Genomic DNA, 12,216 nt, shown 5'->3' with positions numbered 1-12,216 from the left:
CAACTATGTGAATACCGCCCCCTCCTGCTCCTTTGTTGCCATGCTGTTCACATTCCCAGGAGGATGCGCACTACACTGCTTTTCCCCACCCCAACACAGATACCTGATGGAGCTTACCTGGGCTGGGTATCAAAGTGGCCAGCAGATACTGGGGTGTGTGTGGTTGGTCCCAACTCCCCCTGCTGGGGCTCAGGCAGGCATGTATGAGGCTAATCAGGGCCTCCCTGTCCTTGTTGTCTCCCAAAGGACCCCCATAGAAAACCGAAGCTGAAGATGAGGGTAGAGTCCTCAGTTCCGGTCCCTCCAGTTTCCACCACTTCCCAAACCAAAGCGACAAATGATGGGCCAGTCTCAGTACTCCCACCTCCACCCCTTTCCAGAACTGTCCTGGGGGCAGATGACTGCATGGGGGACAGGAAGGGTCTCACCAGCCAGCTCCTCCATGGCAGCACGGGGATTGCTAAGGCTGGCCCACAGCTGGTCTTGCATCTGAAGGACCTGGGTCAGGGTCACTTGATTCCTGGGGGAGGGGAGCAGGAAGTAGGGTTTCAAAACCATTTATATGCTGAGGACTCTCACATCTTTCCTCTCTCCTGAGCTCCTGACTCATGCGGGCTCACTAGTCATTGCCACTTGGCACCTAAAATACAACTTGCTTTCAGTAGAAATCATTTCCCTCCACACCCACCCCCCAATTGTTCAAGGCAGAAATCTGGGAGCCAACCTTTTAACTACTTCTCTTCCTCACCCAATATATACTCTCTACCACTGCTGTGACTACCCTAGTCCTACCACCATGATCTCTTTCCTTGAGACTTCCGGAGCCTCCTAAAGCTATTCTACTTGCCTCCAGTGCAGTCCTGACTGGCCTGTCCCCTTCAATGAAGCCAGAGTGACCTTTCCAACAGACAAGTAGGGTTGTATTTCTTCTACTTAAAACCCTTTTGTGGTTTCCTACTGTCCTCAGTATAAAATCAGTCCCCTCGCCATGGTCTTAAAGACCCTTTACCACAAGCCTCATCTCCCACTCAGCCCCCCGCATGTCCACCTTAGGCACACTGTTGTCTTCTCCCTCCTGCTGAGCTTAGTTCCCTCTGCTCAGAAAAGCCCATCTCCACTTAATCTGCCTCTGCTTATAAGACTCAGTTCAATGCGAGATCCCCAAGTCCTTGGAGAAGCTTTTCTTGGCTTCCCCCTGCCCTCACACTTTGGTGCTCCCTAGAGGTGAATCCAGCCTGTGGGAAAACACTCAGTGTTTGCTTCGGGACTGACTGACTGAGCAGAATGGGTGGGGTCCTCACCAGTGGCCCCTGTGTGCCTGCAGCTTCATTCCATAGAGCTGCCGGTGTAGCAGGAGGCCATGTAAGAGGAGCAGAGGCAGCTTCCTGGTAAGGGGTTGCACATAGAGTTCTTGCTGGGCTAGCTCCACATTGTCGAGCAAGACATGGCCCAGGTCCAGGGACTGCTCCCAGAAAACAGGCATGCAGTGCTGAGTCAGCACAGCTGGAGAGGAAGGAGAGTGCTGAGTCAGCACAGCACAATTGCCCTCTCCCCTTCCATCTGAGAGCCTTTGGGGTCAGGGCTCCTCACCTGGTAAGGAAGCAATAGACTCTGCAGGCACAATAAGCCAAAGACGGAAGTCTTTGTGGACCATATTCCTGCTTGCAGATGGGGCTAAAAGCAGTTCTAACTCCGGGTCTGAGAATACTAAGGGTCAGACATGGGACCGAAATTAATCACTGGGTAAAGAGGGTCAGACAAGTCTAGAGATCGGACTTGAGGCAGGAGTCAGATACAGGGGACAGGCTTGAAGCTAGGGGTTGGTCGTGAGACCTGCGAGTTCAAGCTTAGGCCCAAGTGTAGGAAAGGGTCCTAAGAATATCTCTCAGCAACAAACCCACCGTGGGCTCCATCCAGCAGTCCCAGCAAGGGCTGTAGCAGCTCTTTTGGCCAGTGAGGCATCAGGTGACAGTTCTCTAGCACCAGCCAGTGCCCTTTGTACATAGCCTGGCCTAGAGTGCTGACCACAGCGGAGACCGGGTTCCAGGCCTCAGAGCCCAGGGCTATCACCTCCAGATGCTTCTGCCCCTGAGAACCGCAGAGAGATGTCAGAATAACTCAAGGTGATACTGGGGTGCCCCAAGGGACTCCGAGTAAAGCCACAATGACCCCCAAAGTCTCTGAGTAATCCAGAAGGATCCATGAGACTGTTGGGAGGCCCCACCCCCATCCTATCCTAGCCCATAGGAGCCTGGTTGCTTTGTGGCCAAGAGGTTGGTTCAAACCTGCTCATGCTGGGCAGCCAGTTTCTGGATGACAGCCAGGGGATGCAAGGTGGCTGTGGGGTGACCAGGTGGTGGCAACAGGACCAGCAGGGGCTGAGTAGCCTGACTTTGTTCAAAGGGTATGGTGGAGGGACTCAGGTTCTCATCCAGGGGCCGGCCCAGGAGGCTGGTGGTGAAGTCTGCCAGGGCGCCTGCGAGGCACTCAGGTCTCAGTACGCGCCACAGGATCAGCTTCTGGAGGAGGCTGAGTAGATTGGGCCCAGACCCAGGTATAGGCCCCAGCACTGTGGATGACAGGGACAGGTAAGACTGCCAAACACTGGAGTGGCCTGCCAGGGAGACACGCAGCCCAGCAAATGGGGGCAGCAGCTCTAACATTCCACATTCGTGCCAGGCTCTCTGCCCTAGCCAGGCTGGTCGAGCCACACCTGGGACTGGCTTGCTAGAGCCTGTGCTGGGAGAGGCTTCCAGTCCAGGCCAGAGTGCCAGCCTCTCCAGATGTGGTGCCTTCCTTACCTCGCACAGCAGAGCCAAGGCACCCAAGGCACCTACCAAGGGCATGTGGGCCAGGCCCAGTGCAGCCACCGTGCTGCCCAGCAGCTGGCGGGTCAGCTGTGTCTTCAGCTGTAGCAGATGGCTGGGTAAGTCCTTCCCCGGATGATTCTCACACTGCTTCATGCTGTTCAGAGCTCGCTTGGTGGCTGCCAGCCAGTTCTCTGGGCTCATCCGGAAAGGTGGCAGCAGGTCTTGCAGTGGGCTCAGGGCCCTGATAATGGCGATCCCATGCCGGGCCACATGCTGATAGGGTACCCACTGTACCATCTCCTGCAGCCTCAGGTCTTCCAGCTCCTCGCGGTAGGCATGCAGCTGACATAGTTCTGCCTGGTTCCTTACCATGTCCCGCAGGAACTTGGCTAGCTTCTGCTTAGTTGGGTTCTTGGACAGCAGCCTCATCAGGAGCTGCTCCTGCACACAGTCATTGTGGCATGGATTGGACCCTTTCCTACACAGTCCCCTGTGGTCTCCACTCTTCTCCACCCCCATCCCTGGGCCCCTGCAAAGCTCAGCCCAACCCATATAGCAGTCCCCTGAGCACCTCAGTAGCCTCCACAGCTTCGAGGGTATTCAAGGATCTCATCTGGAGGTTCTGCCAGCGGCTCTCGATCTTGGGACACTCTCTGCACAGGATTTCATGCAGCATCTGTTCTTCTAGGATGTCCATGTTCAGACCCAGATCCAGCACATTTAGCACTTTCAGCAGTTCACAACCTAGCACTTGGGGTGATATGGGAGACCCTTAACCCTTCCCCTTGGCAGAGCCAGGGGATGGGGTGCACAGAGAGTGTGGTTCCCTGCTACAGTCCTGAGCCTGTTCTGGGCCAGATTGAGTGAAGCCGGGGGCCTAGTATGTCCACAAAGCTGTGCTGGCAACTTACCCACTGGCCCTCACCTTTTTTCAAGGCACCAAGGGGTTGGGTGGTGCTCAGATAGAGACAGAAGCCAGGCTGCACCTGGGGTGGGCTCAGCTGCTCCCGCTGCAGTAGAAATGGCAGTTCTTGGCACCCTAGTCCCAGCTCCACGTTGGTCAGTAGCACAGGCAGGCCTGTGAGGGGAAAGCAAGGACTCTAGCCAGCACGTAGGCCACCCCCCGCCGCCCGCCATGTGCAAAATTTGGCTCTGATGAGCTCCCCTCTACTGAGCAGGGTTCCCTCAGGGCTCTTCAACAGAGTTAGTGCCCAGGGTGAAAGTGGGAGCTGAGCTCAGACTGGGCTATGAGAAGCCTGTGGGCCCACAGAGTTGGGGGAGGACAGAAGGGAGACATGGTGGGCAGGGACCAGTTCTTACCTTTGGCAGCTGCCTCCAGGAGCTGAGGACCCAGGTCTGGGTCAGAGCCTGAGAGTACAATGAGGTAGGGAAAGGACGGAGACTGGGTCTCAGAGGCTGGCCTCGACTCCTGCCTCTCTGTCTCGCCCTCCTTGTTCTCTTGCTCTTGCTTCTCTTCCTCGTCTACCACCTCCTCCTTTCCCTTTTCCTCTGCTTTCTGCTCTTCAGCCTCGGGACTCTTTTCACTATTGTTATCTTCCTCCTCTTCATCCTCTTTATCCTCTTTTTCTTGACTTCTGTCGCCCTTCCCTGTGCAGAAAGATGCAGAGGAGCTCTTGTCAGAGGAGGAATTAGCCTGCTAGGGAGCATTGTCCACCCAAGGGCTCCATCTCATGAGGGACGTCACTTAGGTTCTTTGGGACTCAGTTTCCTTATCTGCAAAGTGGGGTTGCTATCAGGGAGCCCTAAAAGTTTACTGTGAAGATGACATGAAATAACACATAGGAAGCATTTAGCTGGCACCTCGTAAGCAGTCAATAAATGTTAGCTATTGTTATTGTTACTCTAAAATTCCAGGGAGGAATTCTGGTCAGTCCTGAAATCGACCCATCTCTGCCTTTCTGTGGGTAGAAGAGCCAGTGCATTCCCCTTTTTGCCAAAGCTTATCTGTGACTAACAACTAAAAGAGACATCGCTAATACAGAAATCAGTGCTTGTAAGTTAAAGGCCATTAACTGTGGAATTAGCCAAGTGATGGGCAGTGTGGCGGACACAGACATTTGGCTCGCCAACAGCCATCCCAAACCCTTTTCCTTTGCCTCCCCTACTGCAGGGGCTGGAAAAGAGGAATACTTGTTATTTTTTAACTATTAAGAAATTTAAGAATTTTTAAAAAGTATCACACATTTAAGAAGCTGGCAGATGGAGGTTGTCGGGTCTACAGTTGAGTATATTTATTTTCTATTGCTTAACAAATGACCACAAACTTAGCAGCTTAAATAGACACCTGTGCCCTGGCCAGTGTGGCTCAGTTGGTTGAAGCATTGTCCCATGCACTGAAAGGCTGTTGGATTGATTTCCGGTCAGGGTATATACCTGGGTTGCAGGTTTGAACCCTGGTCAGGATGTGTATGGGCGGTAACCAATGGATGTTTCTCATGTTGATGTTTCTCTCTCTCTCCAAACAAACAAAAACAATACAGTTTATTATCTCAGTTCTGTAGGTTAGAAGCCCAGCACAACATGGCTGGATGCTCAGGGTTACACTGGGCTAAAATCAAGGCATTAACTGGAGTTCTCACCTGGGACTTGGGGCCTCTTCCCGGCTATGGTTTCCTTCCCACTCTTTCCCTGTAGCCCACTGCACCTTCAAGCCAGCAACGGTTCATTGAATCCTTCCTATGTTTCAAATCTTTCTTTCTCTTCTTTGCTCCTTTCTTCTTTGAAGGGCACAGGTGTTTACATTGAGGCAACCCAGAGATAATCCAGGATAATATCGCTATCTTAAGGTTGATTGACTAGTAATCTTAATTACATCTGCAAAGTCTCTCTTGCCATGTAACAAAACATAGTTATGAGTGTTAACACCGAGGGGGGGGGGGGGCAAAGGTCATGAGAGCCAAAATTCTGTCTACCACATCTGGCTATTCAGACTTCTGAAAGATCTTTTGTTTTCCTGACAAATGGAACAGAAATGACTATCAGCGATTCTGACATGATGCTTGGAGGGATAGCAGCCAACTAGGCAACAGATTACCACAAATACAGTGGCTTAAAACAACAGAAACTTATTCTCTCATAGTTCTGGGGGCCAGAAGTCCAAAATCAAGGCATTGGCAAGACTGCCCTCCCTCTGAAGGCTTTAAGGGAGCCTCCTTCCTTGCCTCTGCCAGCTTCCGGTGGCTTCAGGAGTTCCTTAGCTTGTAGCTACATAACTCCACTGTTTGTCTCCATCTTCACATGGCTTTCCCTCTTCTGTCTCTTTTCTTCTTTAAAATTTTACTTGTATTTATTTCAGAGAGGAAGGGAGAGTTATAGAGAGATTGAAACAACAATGATGAAAGAGAATCATTCATTGGCTGCCTCCTGCACGCCCCACACTGGAGATGGAGCCTGAAAGCCAGGCATGTGCCCTGACTGGGAATCGAACCATGACCTCCTGGTTTATAGGTCGATGCTTAACCACTGAGCCATGCTGGCCAGGCTCTTCTGTCTCTTATAAGGATACTTGTCATTACATATATGGTCAACTCAATCTAGAGTGGTTTCATTTCAAAGTTCTTAATTACATCTGCAAATAGGCTTTTTCCAAATAAGGTCACTTTCATAGGTTCCAGGGGTTAGCATGTGGATATATATTTTAGGGGTCCACCATTCAATCCACTACAATGTGATAAGTCAACATGCTAACGATCATAGAGCAGAAAGATGGAAGAATTTGGGTGCTTGAAGGCAACACGGAAGTCATGTACTTACCTCATGCTTATTATAATGTGAGATAAACAAATCCCTATTTGTTTAAGCCATGGTAAGTTGGGTTTTTGTTACTGGTAGTGACAGCAAGATGGGGGTTGGAGGAAGCAATGAGGGTTTTTCTTTTTCCTACTGGGAAGGTGGCTAGGCTATGTGGTAGGTAAGAGGCTGGTTTATCTCATGAGACTTAGACTATGTGCTTACTGAACTTTAGTGGATTTATTAGAAGATATTGGAGTGTGCTGGCTACTTCTCTACTTCAATGAGAGAAACTTTAAGGAAATTCCTTTCTGCTCATATCAAGCAAGTTCAGACCACAGATGATAAGATAGTCATACCCCTGGCTGATCTGCAAAGATGATTCTCTAACTCATGTTGCATGGAAGGGGCTTCCTGACGCTAGGTCCATCCCAAGCACTTCTCTCTATGCACTCCCTTCTTGACAAAGATAAATCCTTTGGATTTGGATACAGCTCAAAGTAATAGGGCCTAAATTCCCTGGCCAACCAGCCTGAGCTCACTACTCAGACTATTTTCTTACAGCTCTGAGGTCAAGGCTGAGATTTAGATGGATGATAATTATACCAAGGAATTGGTGGAGCCCCCAGAACCAATGTTAAGAGACAGAAGCTGGAAGGTATGGTTTAAATTCAAGACTGAGAATGTATCAAGATTTCTTGCATTCTTTAATAGCTAATAGAGTCCTTATGAATGAAATCTATAGTAAAAAGATGAGATACTTAAGGGGGTTAGCCAGAAATATCTCCCATCTGGTAACAAGTGATCTGGGTCTGCTTAATTTTAAGGCAAATCCTAGTTCCCATACATTTAAGGCAGACCAGCTACAAACAGGGGACTTCTTACTCAACTTTCCTTCCGTAGGTTGCCCTGGGGGCAATGGGCAAAGAAAATTATACTAGTTATCAGAACCCAGGGCAGCTGACCTGACTGTCCAAGAATTCCATAGCCAGTGAAATAATGCTAATTATTTGCCTTACTATCTCTCTATCTGATATATAGTACAAGCTAGAGACTGATGTAGAGTGTTTCTTACCCTTGCCCAGTTTCTAAGCAGGAAGTTTATAGTAGTTATCTTGATTTGATTTTGCTTCACTTTGTATATCAGGTTTGTTGGTATGGTGAGATGGCATGTAATCTATCATAGGTTAAGGAATCACAAGGACCCACATCCAGATCTAATCAAGAGCAATGAATACCATTCAGAGTTTCTGGACTCAGAATTATATGCAAAAGAGTGTCTGTTAGGCAGTGAATTCATTTAGAGTTACCCATGTGATAGTTCTATAATGGGCATTTTTATAATGGTGCATGGGCACAATGGAAAGTAGTGCTGAGGAGCAAAGGGATGGACTGTAATAATGGCAGCAGTAATATATTAGTAGTAATAAAGACTAACATTTTGGAGAACTTATTATATAGTGTTCCAAAAAAAATGTATACTAATGTATACACACGCTTAGGATAATTCTGAAGGCAGTGTTTATTAAAATACATTTCATTTTCAAAATTGAGCAATCAACTGTTAAAGTGTATATACATTTTGGGAGGACAACCTGTATATTAGGCACTGTATGAACCCCTTTTATGTGAATTACCATACTTAATACTCACAACACTTTATGAGATGGGTATAAGTAAGACCCTCAATTTATTGGCAAATAAACAGATTAAGGAACTTGCCTTAGGTCAACAGCTAGCAAGGGACAAATGACTGACCCAGATAGTCTGATTATAGAGCCTATGTTACGGACCCCTTTATCGTATACCTTCCGTTAGAGATATCTGCTATTCTCATCCCTAACCCTTTCTTCTGGGAAATAAACACCCTCCCTCCCTTCCCTTAGAAAATGTTCCTTCTCATACTCCACCCAGATCGGTCGCTGATCCAAGCAGAACCAATAGATATACTTCCCCAGAATTCCTGGACATAGGAACAAATTTGGGTTGTAAAGCTCTGAGTTGTTAGCCAAGTTTCCAGTAGTGCTAAGCAGATCAGGGAAGTGGAAGATCATGGACTGGTCAGACACATAGATTCAGAATCATTGCAATTTGGGCCAAAAGATGTAAATGTGACCTAATTTAATAGGCTGGTGAAATCTGGGATTCCTTGGCCACAAAAATGTAATTATGAAAGGGAATGTTACTATGGCTCCGGTGCCGGGCAGTTCAGACACCCGAGAAACACTATGATTATTATTAACACTATGATTATAAACACTTTACCTCTGCCCTTGGTGGGAACTGGGGCCATGCATCTAGTATGTTCCAGAGGCAGTGGGTTCAGCCACTTGAGGGCCTGCTTGCTGGGGTCAAGCACCAGAGGCCAACGGCAGCTGAAGTAGTGGGTGTAACTTCGCAGAAGCAGGCCTGCCAGGCGAGCTGACTTTGCCCGGGGCTTCAGGTCCCGGTCCCACTGGAACTGTTCGGATTCAGAGCTCAGTAAGGACAGAAGGCTAAAGGGAGAGCACGTGGAGAGCAGGGGCGTTTTTGGTGGCGTGATGACAGATTTCTGATTCTGCTTCAGGGCCTGTGCCACATCATCTGGGCCCAGAGTCTCCTGAAAGCCCTTACACACAGCCAGCCACTTTGCCAGTAGCTCCTGGCGCCTTAATGGTGGGAAGGGACCCAGGTAAACGATGGCAGCTGAACACAGGAGGGCATCGCCATACACAGTCATGCACTGCCTCTTCAACTTCTAGTGTGGAAGGGAAGACCAGAGGGTGTGCAGGCCAGTGAGGAGGGTAGAGGCAGAGGGTCTAGCAGAGAGGGAGCAAGGCAGGGTAAAAAGGAAAGCATAGCAAAGGGGCAGAGTGGAATAGAGGGCGGCAGTGAGGGCACTGAGAGGAGGAGGAATGCAGGCAGTGGTGCAGAAATGAACTTTGGGGGGAAATCTGGGAGGGGCTGGTTACCTGGAGCTCTGCAGTCCAGGAATGCATGGGCGCGAGCAATGCAGCCTTTATGGGCCACGTGTGATACTGGTCAGACTGACTCCAATTGAGATTCTCTACCAGATGGCCGTGGGAAGTCTGGATACCTTCCAGCTGCGTAGTCAGGGCCAAATTGCGCTCCAGGATCTCCTTAGACTGGAACTGGTAGTGGGCCAGTTGGGCCTGCTCCCGAGCCAGTGTCGCCTCTACCTGCCGCAGCAGCAGGCCCGTGGGCAGTCCTCGGTGTTGTGCCAGCCTATAGCGCAGAACAGCCCAGAGCCAGGCTGCCAGGCTGGCTGCAGGTGTGCTTACTGCCCGCAAAGCTGCGTCACTCATACCTGGAGCCTTTAGGGCAATGCTTAAGTTTATTATCTCTGAGTCCGTCATCTTCTCCTTGGGGAAGAACACCAGCTCCTGGGAGAGTTTAGGTTAAAAGGAATGGGGGTGACATAGATGCTCGGAACCTTACTCCCTCATTCTTACCTTGTCAAGTGTCCCTTTTACGTCTCTGCTCTCCTCATCCATTATGCCCCACATTCCCTACCTGATAAAAATCTTCAGTGCTTAACAGCTGCTTGGCACTGGCCCAGCCTCTTTCACGGTGGAACAGGTCACACAGTGCATTGGTCACCTGGACCACAGATTCTGGCGGTGCTCGATAGCTTCGTAACTCCTCAAAATCAGTCACCTTCAGCTGGCTCAGGGGCCCGAGAAATGCCTTGCCCATCTAAATGAGGACAAATTCACTCTTGAAGTGAGCTCTTAAAATGCCCTCTTTGTTCAAGGTATTGTCAAGAGGGATCTCTCCCCTTAGGAGTCCCCATAAAGGGGCATTCCTCAAGCCATCTTATTACTGTTGTCCCCTCCCCCAAGAGACTCCATGACAAATCACCCCATCCTCTCCTCTGGGCATCCTATCAGGAGCTGTCCTCTCCCAAGAGAAGAGCAGTTCAGGGCAGGCGACAGAAAGAGCCCACCTGCTCCAGGAAAGCCTCATGCTGAGCCCGCAGGGCATCCCACTGCTTGGTCAGGTTCTTAATGAGGGACTCCTGCTGCCGACACTCGGCTAGTTGCCGCTTGTGTAGGATCTTGCTGTGCTCTAGATGATGACGCAATATGCTGAGTTTCTGTGAACAGAGACCCAGGCTGCAACTCCAGACCCTAGACCAGGTGGAAATACCCTAGGGAAGACTCCATGGGCTTGGAACTCCAGTGTACTCCTCACTTAATAGTCAGGGTGATCAAGTTGAACTCCAAATAAGCCTCTAGTATAGACTGAGCTCTGGAGCTGTCACTTCCTGGTCTGTGCGTTATATATCTAATGATGCAGCCCCAAGTTGGCGGTTGCTTCTCCTGACCTGCCATACAGGTCCAGGCAATCTGAACTCAATGCCTACATGTTTGACCATTATGCTACCCTTTTCTGTTATTAGACCCACTAATGGCATTTGTCACAGAGACAGTTCCCTTCCTCTTGAAACATTTTTCTCCCTGAGTTTCATGATACCGTGTTCTCCTTTGGCTTTCTCCAACTTCTGAGGCTGCTCTTTCTCAGTCTTTTCCTCTGTCATCCCTTAAATATTCCTCAGCAATTTTTTCAGGGCCCCTTCTCTACTCACCCCACATTTCAATGTGCCCTCCCTAATCTCATGGCTTTTATTACCATTTATATTTTAACAACTCCCAAGTCTCTATCTCTAGCCAGATTTTTCCCCAAACCCCTCACCCTGTATCTATCTGCTTAGTAGAAATTTCCTCTTCGTTGTCTCACAGGCCCCTCAGACTCCACATGACGAAAAATGTATATATTGGCTTCCTCAGATCTCTTGCAATCTTACTCATCCATTCATGTGTTCTTTTTCTTAGAATTGTGGCAAAATACACCCAAGTTTCCCAAACCTAATTGCCACCCTGACTCCATCTCTTCTCTTCCCCTCAAACCCAAAGCATTTCCTTTCAATTATACCTCCTAACATCTCTCATGTCTACTCCCATCCCCAATACCCATCACCTATGCGTATGTTCTCTTCACTTTTGACCTTCTATACTGGCTTCTACTCTTAATCCCCACCTCTAATCATTTTCCATGCTGTAGCCTGATTGGTTTTCTAAAAACCAAATATCATCATCGTCATGTCCCTTACCACACCTGCCATTCTTTCATTTGGTTTACAATGCCTCTGTGACCAGAAAGCCTCTACTCATTTTTCCAACTTCATCTCCTTTTCCTTTCCCATTACTCTACTCTCCAGCCATCCCTGACTTTCAGTTCCTCCAATGTGGCACACATTCTTTTGCCTCTGGGCCTTTGCATATGCTGTTGCTTCAGCCTGTGACATTCTTTCTCTCTACCCCCATTTATGCAAAATCTTACTTAATCTTTAGCTATCAACTTTGATGTACTTCATTCATTTGTTTACATATTTAAAGAATGTTTTTGAGTGCCTACTGTGGCACTAAGCTTTCTTTAGAAAGTCTTTCTTGATATTTCAGAGTATCCTGGACTTACTCTGTCATTACACACTGTTTTAATTGCCTGGATTCATTTATATCTTCCAGTAATCTAGGCACCATAAAAGCAAGGACAGTGTCTTATCTTTCTTATTAGGAGGCAGTCTAACCTAATATTAATAGTAGTTAACATTTATTGAAACTCTTACGATGTGCCAGCACTTTTAAATGCTTTA

General features: G+C 48.7%; 1 protein-coding gene across 1 annotated transcript in view; it reads right to left on the bottom strand.

Annotated features, from left to right (window-relative positions):
* Positions 1-12,216, bottom strand: part of DNHD1 (dynein heavy chain domain 1) — a 51,139-nt gene that overhangs the window by 1,532 nt on the left and 37,391 nt on the right. Inside the window, 13 exon segments of the mRNA XM_023746563.1 lie at positions 118-267; positions 429-520; positions 1,302-1,503; positions 1,591-1,707; positions 1,902-2,088; positions 2,286-3,251; positions 3,382-3,560; positions 3,736-3,888; positions 4,131-4,418; positions 8,826-9,297; positions 9,512-9,943; positions 10,074-10,256; positions 10,507-10,656. Of these exon segments, the coding sequence (XP_023602331.1) occupies positions 118-267; positions 429-520; positions 1,302-1,503; positions 1,591-1,707; positions 1,902-2,088; positions 2,286-3,251; positions 3,382-3,560; positions 3,736-3,888; positions 4,131-4,418; positions 8,826-9,297; positions 9,512-9,943; positions 10,074-10,256; positions 10,507-10,656 (3,571 nt within the window).

This window comes from Myotis lucifugus, unplaced genomic scaffold (assembly GCF_000147115.1).
Source record: "Myotis lucifugus unplaced genomic scaffold, Myoluc2.0 scaffold_695, whole genome shotgun sequence".
NCBI classification, from domain to species: domain Eukaryota; kingdom Metazoa; phylum Chordata; class Mammalia; order Chiroptera; family Vespertilionidae; genus Myotis; species Myotis lucifugus.
The sequence above is the reverse complement of the archived record's forward strand: the minus strand, read 5'-3'. Positions and strand labels throughout refer to the sequence as shown.